The sequence below is a fragment of the Zalophus californianus genome, chromosome 4, assembly GCF_009762305.2.
Source record: "Zalophus californianus isolate mZalCal1 chromosome 4, mZalCal1.pri.v2, whole genome shotgun sequence".
NCBI lineage: Eukaryota > Metazoa > Chordata > Mammalia > Carnivora > Otariidae > Zalophus > Zalophus californianus.
Window position 1 is genome coordinate 16,961,749 of NC_045598.1, and position 17,395 is coordinate 16,979,143.

At 49.0% G+C, this 17,395-nt stretch overlaps 2 protein-coding genes and 1 pseudogene across 5 annotated transcripts in view; 2 read left to right on the forward strand and 1 right to left on the reverse strand.

Moving 5' to 3' along the window:
• Positions 1 to 9,111: 9,111 nt before the first annotated feature.
• On the reverse strand, positions 9,112 to 11,690 carry TEX46 (testis expressed 46). Its single transcript, XM_027578345.2, has 2 exons — positions 11,443 to 11,690; positions 9,112 to 9,589 (listed from the first exon to the last, which is right to left on the reverse strand). The coding sequence occupies exons 1-2, from the start codon at positions 11,632 to 11,634 to the stop codon at positions 9,293 to 9,295; spliced, it is 489 nt and encodes a 162-aa protein (XP_027434146.1). The 5' UTR covers positions 11,635 to 11,690; the 3' UTR covers positions 9,112 to 9,292.
• Positions 11,691 to 12,650: 960 nt separating this feature from the next.
• On the forward strand, positions 12,651 to 13,127 carry LOC113908176 (annotated as a pseudogene).
• Positions 13,128 to 16,346: 3,219 nt separating this feature from the next.
• Positions 16,347 to 17,395, forward strand: part of KDM1A (lysine demethylase 1A) — a 59,977-nt gene continuing 58,928 nt past the window's right edge. For 2 of the 4 annotated variants that reach the window (XM_027569175.2, XM_027569191.2), the window contains exon 1: positions 16,347 to 16,879. In XM_027569175.2, coding sequence (XP_027424976.1) covers positions 16,529 to 16,879 — 351 coding nt within the window. In that variant the 5' untranslated portion in view covers positions 16,347 to 16,528. The remainder of the gene's footprint in view (positions 16,880 to 17,395) is intronic. The other 2 variants (XM_027569181.2, XM_027569198.2) reach the window with 2 other exon arrangements.

The window sequence follows — 17,395 nt, forward strand, 5'->3', positions numbered from 1 at the left end:
TGGAGCCAGCAGGATGGTGGAGTGGCACACGCAAGGGCTCTGGGGTCAAGCAAGACTCGATGTCGGCTCTGCCCTTACTGACCTTGGATGAATGACTTCACCTCTTTGAGTCTTCGTTTGCTTGTCTGCATAATGGGAATGACCATCGTTCCTTCACCTCTTAGAAGTTAGGTGAGGGCAAATGAGATAATGCCTACAAAGCCCCTAGAAAGCTGTTTACTAACTGGCGCTAGGGTAGTGATCTCTCTGGGAGGGAGATGTAAACAGAGCATGGGCACACAGCTCTTGGTCTCCGAGGGACCCATGGACTCAGCCTCTGGGTGGGGGGGGGGGGGTGGGGAGGAAAGCTTCATTGAGCAAGTAGTGGGGATGAATTGGGGGCACTCCAGCCAGGGACCTGGGTATATGAGAAGGAAGGGGAGTAATTTCTGGTTGGTTTTGAGAATTCAGTGGGTTAGTATATGTAAACTACCTGAAACTGTTCCTGGCCTACGGTGCAAACCCTAGATATGTTACTGAGGATGATGAAGGTGATGCGGAACGATTTAGGCCGATATTTGAAGCAAGCCTCCGTGGGGCTACGCCTCACCTGGGTTTTCATTCTCTCCACGGCGTAGAAGATTCAGCTCCTTGAGGTCTGGTCTACGGCCCCGGAGACCCTGTGAATGGAAAACTGAGCCAGAGGGGTAAAGGCGAAGAGAGGTCCTGGAATCTGGAAAAGAAAGGAGGGGACAAAAATGCGAGAAGACGAGAGGGGGTGAGGATGGGAGGGGGCGAAGCAACCCCCGCCCCCCGTGAAGCTCCACCTCAAAGGCAAGGGGAACTGAGCTCAGGAAACCTGCGAGCTTGACCAGCTGTGCAGGCCTGCCCAGGTCCGTCACGATTTTAGCACTGAGAAGTCCCAGATCCCTCAGCCTTGGGGAAATCAGGACAGGTGGTCGCCCTCCTGGGCCTGCCTCCCCTTCCAGCCTCAGAAACACCCCTGTCCGACCTCCAGGCTCTTAGCCCCAACTCACCCTCTTCTGGAAGGCTCAGGGAGGACAGTGCAATTCCGGCCCGGCCATGGCCGGCCAGGGCCTCCAGGAGTCCCCGTGGTCCAGGGGGCCAGAATGGCGTCCTGGGCTCCGAGGTGCAGGCTTCACCCAGGCTCCGCAGCGGCTGGCAGATGTAGTGCCGATTACCCCAGCCCTAATCCCTCCACGTGCCCTCCGCCATTAGGATTAGTTCCGGGGGGTCCCTGAGCGGCAGGGAGGGGGGCACATCTGTCAGGGAGCCTGGGCGGCACCACGTGATCCGAGATGCTCCAGGCTGGAGGGCAAGGGAATGCTCTCTCTGGAAAGAGTGTCTGCTACAGGCCTCCCAAGACCCGTCCATGCCCCCACGCCAGCTCCTCAGCTGCCTCCGTGGCACCTGGGGTTCCAAGGAACACACTTTGAAGACCACTAGGGTTCACCCTAATTGTTAAATATTCAGATCTTTGTTTCTTCATCTAAAAATGGGGGTAATTCTCTCTTGGTGACCGTGAGGGTTCAATTGCAGCGTGCTGGTAAAGCACGTGGCCTAGGACCTGGCACTTAGTAAAGACTCCATAAAGGCCAGTTTCTTGTGATAACGTGGCTTTGTGCCGCAACGTCTACTCAGCCCTGGTGTCAGACATCGGATCCTTCTCGGTGAACATTCTAGGAAGTTAGTCTCCATTGAGTTTCACTGACACAAAAAGAGTAAGTATATTTGCCTTCCTGGCACTAGACATGGCTGCACATTGGAATTACCTGGAGAGCTTCGAAGAACCACTGGTGTCTGGGTTCCACACCTAGAGAGACTCAGGGGCGTGGTGCCATAGTGATGCCACTCTGTGGTCAAGGCTAGGAACCGCTGCCCCAGACCAGCGTGTCTCCTACTCACTTTAAATGTGTGTTGGAATAGCCTGGGGTCAAGTCGAACCTGCAGGCTCAGAGTCAGTGGGTAAGAGCAGGACCTGAGATTCTGCATCTCTAGCCAGCTCCCAGGTGATGTCGAGGCTGGTCTGTGGACCACATTTTGAGGAGACAGGCTCCTCTGCAATGTATGGATCACACCAGCTTCCACGTCAATAGGGCCCCACGGTTGCCTCCCAGCCACCCCGTGGTTGGCAGGACTTGAACGATTCTCTCCACTTTGCTAATGCTCAGGGTCCCGTATGTGAAGGGGTGGAAGGAAGCAGGCCTTCTGGATCTTAGTCTGCGTCCCCCGTGGCCAAAAATCTGGGCTGGCCCAGAAAAGAGGCTAAATTAGAGCAAGAAGGCAGCCAAGTGGTTTTGCCCCAACTCCACATGGTAGGGCCGGTGAAACAGGCTCTGAGGGGGGAGGTGACTTCCCAGGGTCACATCGCAAGCTTAGGGACAGCGGTGGGGCAGGAACCTGTGTCTTCTGTACCCAGCCACTTGGTCAGTCTTTGCTGGGCAGCTTGCCGCCGGGTCACAGATTGATTGCCCACAGCCTGCTTAGTGCTTTCTGTGTTATCTCCTTTGGTCTTCAGAACAGTCCCACAACACACGTTCTGTTCTGCCCAGGAAGTGGCAGGACCGGGATTTGGACCCAGGAGTCTTCCCAAATACTGGCGCACCCCATCAGATCACAAGGTCTTCTAGGGCGAGGATCACGTCTCACTCCGATTTGTCTCCAAACTAGGGCTGAATGTGCGAATCAGTCCACTCGAGGGATCTGCACCTCTACTGACAAAGACCCTCACCCCCAGGACATCAGCTGCTTTCAGAGCTTCTCCCTCCCCAAAGCAGCCCCCTGTCTCCAACCCAGACTAGTCTCGCCCCTTCTGAAGTTAGCGAGTGGGAACCCGCAGCATGTCATACAGCAAAGTGACCACACGGTGGCAGCAGAGGCCCGTGTGTAGAATCCTAAGGCCCTGCCTAAACCGCCTCTGAAGGATCATCTATCCGGGATTGCTTCCGTTCCTCCAGGCATTTGTCCAGGGCTTTCCGTGCATGAACAGAGATAATCCCCACAATAGCCCTGTGAGGGAGGAGTTATTCATCCTCTTTATACATGAGAGATCCTATTCGCCTTTCACTTAAATAACCTTCCATTGGCTGCCCACTGCTCTTTGGAAAAATCAAAATTGGACCCTTGAGTCAGACTGTTGGGATTCAAATCCCAGCTCCACCACTGACCACTTCTGTGCCTTTGGTTGGGTTTCTCGGCTTCTCTTGGACCTCAGTGTGCTGGTCGGTGAAGAGAATAAGATAGAGCCTACCCCCTCGGGGTTACATTAGCTAAGCACATGTAAGCCAGAGTGATGCCCGTCCCCCCTGTTGCGGCTCCTCCCCGTGCTCCACACTCAAGCCCCCGCTGCCGGTCTCTTCCCTTTTCTTCATCCCCCGTTCGCCCCGCCTCCCCCACCCATCCCTTCTGCTCTCTTCTTTCCATCATTCTCCCTCCAGTTTCAGTTGTTCCCATGGTCCCAACACTCCCTGGAGGTGTTTTCTGATGTCTCTTCTCTGAGGACCATGGTTTTTAGAACTAGGAGCAGGACTTGTTACACAGAAGGCTCCGAAGTTCAAGCGGACTGTGGTTGAGGGACTGCTGCTGCCTTCCTCTTTCTGCACCCGTCCTGAAACTCTCTCTCCTGAGGTCGACCTCTCCATGTGGCTTGCTCCCCAGATGATTTGGAGGTCACTCTCTTGTCCCCAGATCCACTCCAGAACATCCCCAGAGACAGAAAACGATTGTCCCTACCCTTAGCATCAGGATTGCTTAGAATGGAGAAAGTGGCCAAAAAGATGTCAAGGACAAACAAAACTCAACAGAGAAAAGTATCTCTATCAAAGGATCTGTGAAGATACCTAGCATTTTTCCCTGGTTAGGCTCGGATTGATTAATTGATCCATCTGTCTGCTCACTTACCCATTGAGTCACCCGACAGACACTTACCGAGGATTTGCCATTCTCCAGATCTTACACTCCGGTCTGGGGGAGGACATAGGGCAAGGCAGACATAGCAACAAGCACTCATTGTCAACATATATGTATTTTTTAAGTTTATATACTTAAGTAATCTTTACACCTCACTTGGGGCTCGAACTCATGACCCAAGATCAAGCATCACAGGCTCTTCCAGCTGAGCCAGCCAGGCGCCCTAGCACATATTTGTGGAGCACCTACTAAGTGCTGGACACTGTTCTAGGTGCTTGAACTTGCTCCATGAACAAGACAGATCCCTGACCTTGTAGAGCTTCCATTCTAGCAGAGGTAGCAAGAGCATGTTAGACAGTGTTACATGCTATGGAAAATAGCTAGAGCTGGGGCTGGGGGTTACAGTGTTAAATTGGGAGGTCAGGATGGCCTAACTGAGAAAAAACATCTAGCAAATCACCCAAAGGAAGGAAAGGAGTTAGGTATATGGCCAGCAGAGGAAGAGTCTCTGGTAGGGGGCCATCCAGTGCAAAGGCCTCTCGGAGGATGAGAGTGTGCCAGGGTGCCAAGGGAAAAGCAAGGAGGCGGGAGGCTGGAACAGACCGAGGGGCAGGGCAGCCGGCCAGGTGGGAAAGGTAATCGGGGACCAGGTCATGGGGAACCTCATAGGCTGCAGGAAGGACTTTGGTTCTCACTCTGAGCGACATGGGAGCCCTTGCAGGGTGCGGAGCAGAGGAGTGGCAGGACCTGACTCACATTTTTAAAGGACCGCAGGCTTGTGTGTTGAGTGCCGACTAGAGGGCCAGGGTAGGGGTGGGGAGGCCAGGGGCTCTGTTCAGGAGCAGCCGTGGAGGCGCCTAGAGTCCCAGACTCTGGACATGCTTTGAAGGTGGAGCCAGTAGGACTTGCTGGTGAATTAGAGCCGAAGAAGAGAGAAAGAGAGGACTCAGGAATGGCTCCAGAGGTTTTGGCCTAAGCCACCGGAAGAGGAAGCCTGTGTGTGGGAGGGGTTCGGAGTGGGGGGGGGGTGGACAGAGTTCAGGACTGCTGTTAACTCTGAGATGTTTGAGTTAAAGTATGGAAGTAGGCAATGGACCATTTGAATCTGGAACTTAGAGGTCTGTATCAAAGATATAATTTAGAAAATCGTTGGCATTAGAAAATAGTAGAGGATATTTAAAGCCATCAGCAGGGAGTGAAATGAAGTGAAGAAGGATCTGAGCCCTGAACCCCAAGGTCCAGGAGCTGTGAGTGCAGGATGAAGGCAAAGACCACAAAGTCATGCATCATAGGTGCAAATCAGGCTTCATCGGGGAACCTAGACGCGGCAGGTCAGCAGTTAACGAGGTGCTGGTGCGTCGTGCAGTCTTTCATGTCACATGGAGAGAGGTTCAAGGGTCAGGGCATAGCCAGAAACATCCTGGTGTGTGCCCCAGAAGACTTCCCTCCAGCCAACTGCTCTACTATATAGACAGTGTGAGGTCAGCCTCGCAAGTAAAGAAAAGCTGGTCTGCGCTCAGGCCCCAGGGAAATTGCTTGCAGGGCTGAGGCACCTGAAGACCCTGAGGGGCGTGGAGACCTTGTGCAATTGGTTCTGCTTTGGGGAAGGGAGTCCCTCCTGGAGCCCACCTGCTGTCACCTCATTGCTAAGACCTGGAGTGAGCCCCCAGGGTCTTCCCATACAATCCGGATTGTTTTTCCAAGGTCCATCCCCTGACCTAGAGCTCATCAAACACAAGCCTGCCCACTCAGGATGGAGATCAGTAAGAGTGTAATAAACAATAGGGGTAGAAATCAGCTGGGCTCCTAAGCGGGTTTCCAGCAGCTGTTGGCAATGCCGGATAGGGAGGGAAGCCTGGAGTGGTGGTACAGAGCCCATGGTGGAGGCCGGAGCCATCTGGCCATGGAGTCCATACCAGACTCGAGGACCTATATATATATATATATGCAGTCCTGGGTTATGAAGGTCACTGCTCAGTATTCTGCCAATGGGCCTCAACGCTACCTGGGCAAGGGATGGGAACATGGTTGTGACACAGCTGTTGGTGGCTAGGACCAGCTAGAAGCAATGTCCTTGCCATTGTCAGAGAGTGAGTCACTGATAAGTCTCCTATAGCTGGGGATGGTGGGCTGGGGTAAGGGTGATGGTATGTTCAGTACTGTGATAGGTTTGTGCCATGGGCCCTGGCCTGGACAGCTGCTAGAGGCTGTTCAGCATTGCCTGTCCCAATCTGGAAGAGAAGGCAAGTTTATTTAGCCCTCCATCCTGGTCTGTTTCCTGAGACTTCTTGCCTCTGTTCTTGCTAGATCATCACCTGTGGACTGTCATGCGCCTGGGATGAGCCAGATGATTTGTCCTTTCCCAGAGCCTTGATCTCCATGGGAACCCAGGAGTCAGCATTCTGCCTGACACATCAGGTGTACCCTTCCCTTTCCTAGCTGCCCACAGAAGATGATGAGGGAGCACTGATGTAATTGCACCTCGAACGAGCCGTACCAAAGCTCCCTTGTACCCACCATCTGCAGGGGGAAGTGTGGAAGAGCAAGTGAATTCCATATTGACAGGGCCCACAACTGGGAGGCAGTGGCTGTAAACAGAGTTCCATTGTCAGATTGTATCATATCGGGACATTTTAGCACATGGCAAAGGTGCTCATCAGAACCTTAGGAGTCTACCTCGGTGAAGAGAGTAGCCACCCCACAACCTAAATCAGGTCTATGGTGGTCAGAATCCACTGCCACCAATTTACCTATTGTGAACTAGTCAGATCCCCCATGTTGTTGCACTATACCTTGAGCTGAAGGCTAGCATTTCTGGCAAGTAAGACGTAGTCTGTGAGTGAGTACCAGTGACTTCATAGGTCAAGTGGATCCTCACTGGGCCACCTCAGACCTCCATGATGGTTTTGCTACTGGTAGGTCTAGGCACGGATCTAGTGCACCAAGTGGATGGGCTAGCCGTATAGTTCTGACCAGTTTTACTGTCCAGAGGCTCTGTCAAGATGCAGTGCTTTATTGTGAGCTTGTTCACATATCACGTACCTTTGGACTTTGTGGCTGAATTGCTTTATCTGTTTCCACAGCAGAGGTTACCATACGGAGATTCTCCTAACAGTCTAGGTCTGGGTGGTCTCATGGGCTGGCCATACAGCAAGACCATTAGCAAGGAGAAGCTATGTGAAAGGGACTGTTGACAAGGGTGTGAGCAGCATTCTGAAGAGAGTGCAGTCCCACTGGGCTGGAAAACAGGGGGGATGCCTACCACCCCTGGCTCCAAAGAAAACCTGAAAGAGGAAGGTCCTGTCAAGAGAGCCTCCCTGAGAGGAGTGACCCTCTGTGAAAGAACCCAGCCAGCCCTAAAGCAGCCTGAGGCAACCCCAGTGGACTTGCAGAGGCAAGGAGAAGACGCCTGACCCACAAGGGAGGCTTGTGATTTTAAGTAGGGAGGTCATGGGAGGAAAGACCTGAGGGGGTGTGGGAGCTCACCTAATCCTCACGACACGCAATGAGGGTGGTAGTGCTACCCGCCCCATCTGACAGTTGAGCAGACCGAGGTCCAGCGAGAATAAACAACTTAGAATTGTCTAAGAGCACACAGCTGGGAGTGGATAGAGGCGAGATTTAAAGCTAGGCCGTTAGACGCCAGAGATCCTGCTCTTAAAAAAAAAAAAAAATAGGGTATAGGGGAGTTATCATAAAAGGAGGGCTCAGAGAACATGTCAGGACACATAGACCATGATCAACAATCAGAGATGCTATTTATGAAGCACTGACTGACTATATACCAGCCCCAGTGCTGGATGCCGTGGGGGCAGGAGACAGATGAACAAGATGCCGTGCTTGCAGGGTTTATAATCTAGTTGGAGGATGGGGAGGAAATATAGAAGTGTGTGCAAATCAAATCAAATCCCAGCGGATCGTGATACATTCCCCCGCCGAACTGAAGATAAAATGCTGGGAGCACACCAAGGACAGAGACTATTCCCCGGTGGGTTAGGGAAGCGTTCTGGAGGTGTAGTTTAGGAAGGACTAAAGAAGTGTAATCGTAGAAGGGGGAAGCTAAGGGATCCCAGGGGAAGAAACCACGGGAGCAAAGATGTGGATGCGTCTGGGGGATGACCAGCCATCTGGTTTGATTAGAGATGATTTTAGGTGGGGCCCAACAAGGCACTAGGCCACACCGGATCCCAGGGCGAGGTAGTGGTTTCCTTCTAGTTCTCCTTATGGAGAAAAACCTTAGCTTGGTGCTAGCATCTCTCTCCAACACTAATACTTACTAATTTCTCTTTTTAACCCCAAATTCCCAGGCTCAGACCCTTCCAGTGGGCAACCAAGCTCTGGTTGGAACTTTAGTAACATTGTTGTGTCTCCACTGTCTTCTTCTTCTTTCTTTAATTTTTTTGACAGTTTTTTGACAGTTTCTACTTCAGCCAAATGATATAGCTTTTTAATGTACAGTTAATTATTTTTATTATGACTTTCTTTCACAGATACATTTATTTAAGGAAACAAGTCAGTTTAAAGGGACAATATTAAGGGGCGCCTGGGTGGCTCAGTCATTAAGTGTCCGCCTTCGGCTCAGGTCATGATCCCAGGGTCCTGGGATCGAGCCCCACATCAGGCTCCCTGCTCCATGGGAGGCCTGCTTTTCCCTCTCCCACTCCCCCTGCTTGAATTCCCTCTCTCACTGTGTCTCTCTCTGTCAAATAAATAAATAAAATCTTTAAAAAAAAGATAAAAAAAATTAACTCACTGTCATTTAAAAAATAAAAGGGACAATATTGAGCTAAAAATATTCAGGTGGCTCATGGCTCTGGCAAAAATCACAAAGGGGGTACCCGATGACTGGTGTTTGGGATACTCTGGCACAAGGTATAAAGCACATGAGGAAGAGTAAGGGGCGGGAAACAAGCCTGGAAAAGGGGTCAGATCATGGAGGGGCTGAACACCATGGTAAGGAGTGTGGCCATTATTCCATCAACCACAGCGTTTCAAGAAGAGGCAGGCAACTTGCCCACTTGGCAGAGCTTGGCTCTGGCCTCTGAGCAGAGGGAAAGGGGAAGACTGGGAACTGGGGCAGCTCAGGGGAGGCCATTATAAGACGCAAGGTGAACAGGTAGAGGGCTCTGGACTAGGGTTAAGGTGGACAACTGAAAGAGAGGAGGAGCCGGGTTCTGGCGGCCCCTCGGGTTGTTCTTAGAGCACTACGTGGCTGACGAGCGAGTACAGATTTCTTTCCCAAAGGTGATTGGCCTTTCAGCCTCCAATCCTGCTCTCCAGTGTGATTTACTAAGAAAATTCAATAGTCTCTGACTGGGTTTTACTGAGGAAAGGTAACATCCAAAGAGGTCAGCACCCCCCCCCCCCAGTCTCTCTGACCTCATTAGGGGGAATTAGAAGTACAGTCAGAGATGATGGAGAAAACTGAATCATGTCTCCTTATTCTGTGTTTCCTCATGGGAAAAGTCCGCTGCCGGCTTGACCTCTTGTGGTGACTCATTCTATTCCATACAATGAACATCTGATTTTCTAAGACCTTCAGCTTCATTTCACTGAACATAAGCCGTTCAAGGACCTTGTCCTGGAGGGCAAAGCAGGCGTGCAGTCTCTCAACTTCTTTTGTGTTCAAGACGTAGCTGTTGGGTTTGGCTTCAAGAGGTTTTGGTTTCTCTGCCTCTTCCTAGACCCCTCAACCCAAAAAAGGAAACATTAGTTAATATCGATTTATACACATCGCGTTAATCAATCCTCACAACCAGTCTGCAAGAAGAGCATCTTGCCACATCTTGTGGGTGAGAGAGTTGGGGTCCAGTGAGGAAAGGTCCTCTTCTCAGTTTGGGAACCCCTAAACTCCTAGGACCCATACTTGTCTTTGGTTCCCAGGAATAAATGAAATGGCCTGCTCATCTGCACTCCCAGGGGACATAAAGCACTTAACCCAGATATATCTGTCTCTGGAGCATGTGTTTCTCCCAGTGTGCCTGAGACTGTTTTCAGGCCTCATAAAATCACCACCTGCCAAGTTTCCCGTTGTCTCATGACACACTCTGATCTCTATAATCCTCATCTGCCTCTATGCAATTAATAATACTTAAATTTTTTTTCTTTTTGGAGTCAGCTACAAATTCCTCATCCTTAAAACCATTTTAAATATTGCAGACATGCAGGGGCACCTGGGTGGCTTAGTCGGCTAAGTGTCTGCCTTCGGCTCAGGTCATGATCCCAGGGTCCTGGGATCGAGCCCCGGCTTTGGGCTCCCGGCTCATCAGGGAGTCTGCTTCTCCAGCTCTCCCTCTGTCTCTGCCCCTCCCCATGCTTGTGCTCTCTCTCTCTCAAATAAACAAATAAATGAAATTTTTAAAAAAATATGTTTCAGACACGCAAAAATAAAAGTGAATATTACAGCAAATACCCATGTTCTCATACCAGCATGAGAAATAAAAATATGACAAATATAACTGGAGTCCCCTTTGGGTCTCTGTCATAGAGTTCCCTCCCTCTCTGAACCTTATCTCAACTGCAATCCTGAATTCAGAATTTATTTTTTCCATATATTTCTTTACACCAGTGGTTCTCAATGGGAGGCTATTTTGCCTTCCCCAATGGACATTTGGCAATGTCTGGAGACGTTATTGGTTGTCCCAAAAGGGGGCGAGAGGTGCTCTTGGCATCTGTGGATAGAAGCTAAGGATGCTGCTGAACATCCTACAGCACACAGGACAGGCCCTCATGATCAAGAATTATCCCACTCAAAATATCAAACGCGCAGAGGTTGAGAGATCCAACCTTAATATATTTTCGCTATATGTAGGCATCCACAAACAAGACAAGGTGTTGTTTCATGTGTGGGTTTTTTTTAACTTTACATAAAAGATGTCATAATCTGGGTACATTTCTGGTGTCTTCATTATGCCATTCTAGAGATATGTCTGTGTGCCACAGGTATCTTTTGTTCATCTATTTAAATTTTTTCTACCTTCAAGTAGTTGTTACTGTTGCCAAACCACGTTGACATCAAACATGAAGCAGGAGAGTCTGGGATGGTCCCTATTTTTTTTGTTTTAAACAAGTTTTCTCTCTTTTTTTCTTTTTATTGAAGTATAATTAGTATACAGTATTATATTAGTCTCGGGTATACAATACAGTGATTCTATGATTGTCTACATTTTTCAGTGCTCATCGAGATAAGTGTACTCTTAATCGCCTTTATCTGTTTCACTCCTTCCCCACCTACCTCCCCTCTGGCAACCACCAGTTTGTTCTCTGTGGGTGTTTTTGTTTTTGTTTTTGTTTTTGTTTTTGTTTTTGTCTAGGGATGGTCCCTGTTTTCCAGCCCAGGCAACTGAAGCCTTGTGAAGGAAGTGCTTTGTCCTCCATCACCCAAGTGGAAGTTGTAGAACAGGGGCTTAGACTAGAGCTGTGGATTTTTCAGCCTTGCCTCATTATCCTGACATCTTCCCTGGCCCCCGTACCCCCAGTCGAGCTGTAAATATCCCATCATCCTTAGCTGAAGCTAAGTCCCCTCTTGCTCACCTGCGGGGGCTCTGGGGGGGTGGGCTTGAGTTCATGCTTGACCAGCCAGTTGCTAAGCAACAGCAGAAGGAATAGGAACCCAAACAAGGCTGGCTTATAGCTGATCAACCAAGCCACCAATGCTCCTATGGTGCCCGAGGAAGCAAGTATCCCATGGAGATTCCTAAAAAGAGACATAAGTTCCCCCAGCATTATGGCTTGGAGGCACCCAGGCCCCAAGACCCTGCCTTGGTGACCCCTCTAGGACAGTTGCCCTCCATGACAGGAGCCATGGCCGCCCCCTCATCCGAGTCATAACCAGCCACCCTCTCCCAGCTATCGCATAACAATATTAACTACTCCTGTCCTAAGCAGCCACTATGTGCCAGACTTTGACAGGCAGTTTGTAAGCAACATCTCATGATGTCTTCACAACAACCAGGTGATGTCGGCTTTAGTGATACCTCATTTATTCGACAGTACTTCCAGGCCTAGCCACTGGGAATAAAATGGCCAGCAGCATAGAGCCCCTACCCTCATGGTGAGGGAGACTGCAAAGAAAAATTACCCAAGATCTGGAAATAAGGCAAAGAGATTCCTCTGAGCTTGTTTACACAGCCATATCAGAATATCATCCGGCTGGCCCACCTGCTGGTCATCTGCTGCTTTAGGGGAAGGTAACTTTGAGAATATTGTTTAATATTGATTAGGGTCCTGACTCTGTAAAGTCAGATGTTAACTTTTTAAAAGTTGGATAATTTGCTCTAGCAATTACACTTCTGGGTATATATCCAAAATAAATGAAAGCTGGGTCTTTTTTTTTTTAAGATTTTATTTATTTATTTGACAGAGAGAGACAGTGAAAGAGGGAACACAAGCAGGGGGAGTGGGAGAGGGAGAAGCAGTCTCTCCACTGAGCAGGGAGCCTGATGCGGGGCCCGATCCCAGGACCCTGGGATCATGACCTGAGCCGAAGGCAGACGCTTAACCGACTGAGCCACCCAGGCACCCCTGAAAGCTGGGTCTTAAAGAGCTATTTGTACACCCATGTTCATAGCAACATTATTCACAATAGCTAGAAGGTGGAAGCAAACCCAAAATCCAACAACAGATGAATGGATAAAGAAAATGCTGTATACACATACAATGGAATTGTTCAGCCTTAAGAAAGGAAGGAAATTCAGAAAACCCCAAGGGCTGTTGCTGCGTTCTCCTTTCCCATCCACCATATGAGGTGAACTGCTGCCAAGATGCAGATTTTCATGAAAACCCTTATGGGAAAGACCATCACTCTTTGAGGGTTGAACCCTCAAATACAATGGAAAATGTAAAAGCCGAGATCCAGGATCAGGAAGGAATTCCTCCCGATCAGCAGAGACTGATCTTCACTGGCAAGCAACTAGAAGGTGGACATACTTTGTCTGCCTACAACATTCAAAAGGAGTCTACTCTTCATCTTGTGTTGAGACTTCCTGGTGGTGCTAAGAAAAGGCAGAAGTTTTACGCCACTCCCAGGAAGAATAAGCATAAGAGAAAGAAGGTTAAGCTTGACATCCTGAAATACTCTCTCTAAGGTGGATGAGAAGGGCAACATCAGTCACTTTGCAGACGAATGTGGCACTGGTGTTCTTATGGCTAGCCACTTTAACAGATGCTACTGGGGCAAATGTCTGACCTACTGCTTCGACAGACCAGGGTACAAGTAATTGTATACGGGTTGATAAAAGACATGAACTAACATTACAAAAAAAAAAAAAAAAGAGGAAGGAAATTCTGACATACGCTACAATATGCATAAACTTTGAGGTGATTATGCTCAGTCAAAGAAGCCCGTCCCAAAAACACAAAAGTCATCTGATTCCACTTATATAAGATACCCAGAGTAGTTAAATTTATAGAGACAGAAAGTAGCATGATGGTTGCCAGAAGCTAGGAGGCAGGGAGAAATGACAAGTTGTGGTTTAATGGGCATGGAATATTATAAGATGAAGAGAGTTCTGGAGATTGTACAACCATGAGCATATAATTAACCCTAGTGAACTGTACACTTAAAAATGGTTAAGGTGATAAATTTTATGTTAAGTCTTTTACCACAATTTTTAACAATTAAATTAGTTATTTCCAGGAAAAAAAAATGGGTAAGTTGCAAATGATTTTTTTTCCAAATAGAAGCAAATTAGTTGTGTCTGATAGAAAAGATAACCTCAAAGTCTAGAATTTTATGGCCTTGGAAGACATTAAAACCATTTGTTTCTTATTTAACTTTGCAATTTTATTCCAGCATTCTGTTTTCCACTGACTAGTGACTATATATCAGCTTTTCATGTTTTCCTTTGAACCAGTGTTGTCATCTTACTGGTTCTCTAATGAGTTAAATAAATCTTTGACATATGCTCACTATTTTGTATGGGAGTTCTTCATGTTCAAGTGTCTATTTTAATGGCTATGATATTCTAATATACCAATTAGTGGCTCCTTGTTGGGCCTTTAGGTTAATTCTTCTTTGTTGCTATTATATATAAGTTGAGGTACATGCTTAAATAGTTTCCTAGAATGTCCTCTGGAAAGTGGAATTGCTGGATTAAAGGATATACATATTTAAAAAATCTAATTTTAAGTTTTATCAAATTATTAAATGTGCAAACAAGTCAGAACTAAAGAGTTTAAAACAAGCAATCTTCGATCTATCTCCCCCTTTCCATCCTCAAGTTATAGGACTCAGACAACTCGTTCCAACTTTTTAACTGTTTCTTCTGGTATTTATCTTGATATATCTAAATTGTATGCTTGTTCTGTTATTTCTTGGCTTCTCAATTTTGACATTCTATATTATCTTTTTATGATGGAAGATGAGGATTTAGTTTCCATGCAGAACCTCCCCCATTCCCATTTCGTCCCTGCTTCTAAAAACCCCTGTCATTCCTCTCCTCCACACACTTTCTCTTTCCTCCATTCTCTCAATATAATTCTATCCCTTTGGTTAAAACAACATTAATGCTTATGTTACTATGGCTATGTCAATGTAGTTCATAGCCGAGCCCATGTTGAACTACGATTACACTTTTTTACTTGTACATCTTCTGAATTTCCTGGACTTAATTGTCTCCTTTTTCCCACTTGCCTAGGTTAAAAAAAATTCAACTTCATTAAAGTACAATTGACATAAAGTAAAATATGAAAATATTTTACTTGCATAGCACAGTGAGTTTTGACTAACGTGTACACCACCCAATCGAGATAAAAAAACGTTTCCCCATTAACCCCAGCAAATTCCCTCCTGCTGTTTTGCAGTCAACTCTCACCTTCATCCCAGGTGATCACTGATTGGATTTGATCATTAGAGATTAGTTACACCAGTACTTTTTTTAAATTAATTTTTAATTTTTTTATTTGACAGAGAGACACAGCGAGAGAGGGAACACAAGCAGGGGGGAGTGGGAGAGGGAGAGGCAGGCCTCCCGCGGAGCAGGGAGCCGATTTGGGGCTTGATCCCAGGACGCTGGGACCATGACCTGAGCCAAAGACAGATGCTTAACGACTGAGCCACCCAGGTGCCCCAGTTTTACCAGTTCTTTAAACTTCATGTAAGTGGGATAATTTTTTGCAAAACTACAGTTTGAAGGGTACCTGGGTGGCTCAGTCAGGAGAGCATGTAACTTTTTTTTTTTAAGATTTTATTTATTTATTTGACAGAGAGAGAGAGAGATAGCGAGAGCAGGAACACAAGCAGGGGGAGTGAGAGAGGGAGAAGCAGGCTTCCCGCCGATCAGGCAGCCCTATGTGAGACTTGATCCCCAGACCCCGGGATCATGACCCGAGCCGAAGGCGCTTAACGACTGAGCCACTCAGGCTCCCCAACTTTTTTTTTTTTTAAGATTTTATTTATTTATTTGGCAGAGGGAGACAAAGCAAGAGAAGGAACGCAAGCAGGAGGAGTGGGAGAGGGAGAAGCAGGCTTCCCGCTGCCCTATGTGGGGCTCGATGCAGAGCTTGACCCCAGGACCCTGGAATCATGACCTTAGCCAAAGGCGGTTGCTTAAGGACTGAGCCACCCAGGCGCCTCCAAGAGCATGCGACTTTTGAGTTCAACCCAACATTGGGTGTAGAGATTCCTAAAAAAAAAAAAAAAAAAAGCTTTTTTAAAAAAGAAAGAAAATTATAGTCTGGAGAGAGAGAGACATATAAAAAAGCAATTATATTTGTGTGTAATAAAGTAGAAACAAGCTTTTGAAGAAACACAAGCTGTTCCAGTGTTGGGTCACTAAAGGAGTCCCGGAAGAATTAAAAAAATAAACCACCACCACCATCTGCAGCACTAGAAAGAATTAACCTGGAGTAAAAAGAGGTGTTATGTATGGAAGACATAGGGAGTGGGCGGAGGTATGAGTGAGGGAGTGCTAATGGGGAGGAGGTCCAGACGTAAGAAAGAACAGGAACACCGCCCTGGAGGCAACACCATTCCAGTTTGGACTCAAACCAGGACTTCCTAACTTCTGTCCATTTTATTACCACGAGACTCATTTGCTCTCCAAGATTTCCCCAGTCCAAGCAAGACAATTATGATACAAGATGATTTCCCACTTATGGTTCTGTTTTCCCCTCACTAAACTGTAAGCTCTTTGAAAGCAAAAACTTCATAATTAAACCCTCCTCACGTAGTAAGCATTAATAAATATTGGTTGACCTGACGAATGAGTAGATAAATGAATGAATGAATGAACGAACGAATGAATTCATGGGTGTATACAAGTCCCTGGAAGAAATGGTCGCCCTCGGAGGTGCAGTATGGCCCAGAAGCCTTAGGACCGGGGAAGGCGCGGGGGCCCACTCCAAAAGCTAAGACGACGCTCTAGGAAAGCATTGTGCTCCCTGCGGTGGTGTCGCTCTAGCCGCGAGGACGCCGCTCTATGGCAGCCGGGGAAGGCGGGGCGGTGGGCGACCGGGGCCTTTTTGTCCGGACGCGGCGGGAGCGCGCTCAGCGCGTGCGTACGCGGCGGCGGTTGGCAGCGAGCTACCAGTGTGAAGTGAGGCGAGGCAAGGCGGCTCCGGACCCACGGACCGACAGACCGAGCGGCCCCTTCGGCCGTCGGCGGCCAGGCGGCCAGAGATGTTGTCTGGGAAGAAGGCCGCGGCGGCCGCGGCGGCAGCAGCAGCGGCGGCGGCGGGGACTGAGGCCGGCCCCGGGGCAGCGGGCGGCGCGGAGAACGGCTCCGAGGTGGCCGCGCCGCCCGCGGGCCTGTCGGGCCCTACCGAGGCCGGGCCGGGGGTGGCCGGAGAGCGCACTCCCCGCAAGAAAGAGCCTCCGCGGGCCTCGCCCCCCGGGGGACTGGCCGAGCCACCGGGGTCCGCCGGTCCTCAAGCCGGGCCTACCGTCGTTCCTGGATCTGCGACCCCCATGGAAACGGGAATCGCGGAGACTCCGGAGGGGCGGCGGACCAGCCGGCGCAAGCGAGCGAAGGTGAGGCGCGACCCCCTCCCGCACGCCTTAGACCCCGGTGCCCGGCTCCCTCGAGGTTGTCCAGCCCCCGGCCACCCCCACCTCCCCTGCCCGTCGGGTCTCCACCGCACCTCCCCACCAGCTGGGTGGGTGGGGTGAGGGAGGGGAAGGGCTTCGCGCGGGTTGAATGCGCTCTTTGTGCCGGGGACCCGGCCGTCTCGGGAAAGGGGGATTGATAGGAGGCGTGGTTGACTCCTTACATCTGTACACCTTTTCTTTTCTTTACTGGGAAACATGGCTCACTGACGTGGAGTTCTGGCTGGCGTTGTTGGAGACAGGCATGGCTTGTTTGTCCGCAGATGTGTCGGGAGGCCCCTGGGCAGTGTTGAAGGAGTTTCAGCTGGGCGCGCGTTGAGGCTGTGGGGTAATGCTAAGGAAAGGGTCTTAGCTAGGGAGACGGAAAAGAATGGTTGTTTTTTTGTTTTTAGGCCTGCTGTGCCCTAGTTTTCCTCTTTTTCCTTTTATTCTCTCAACGAT

Coding starts and splice junctions, on each gene's coding strand:
- TEX46 (XM_027578345.2), bottom strand. CDS start 11,634: ATGCTGGGGGAACTTATGTCTCTTTTTAGGAATCTCCATGGGATACTT. Junction 9,590..11,442: donor CCCCCCCAGAGCCCCCGCAG/GTGAGCAAGAGG, acceptor TGAGGGGTCTAG/GAAGAGGCAGAGAAACCAAA.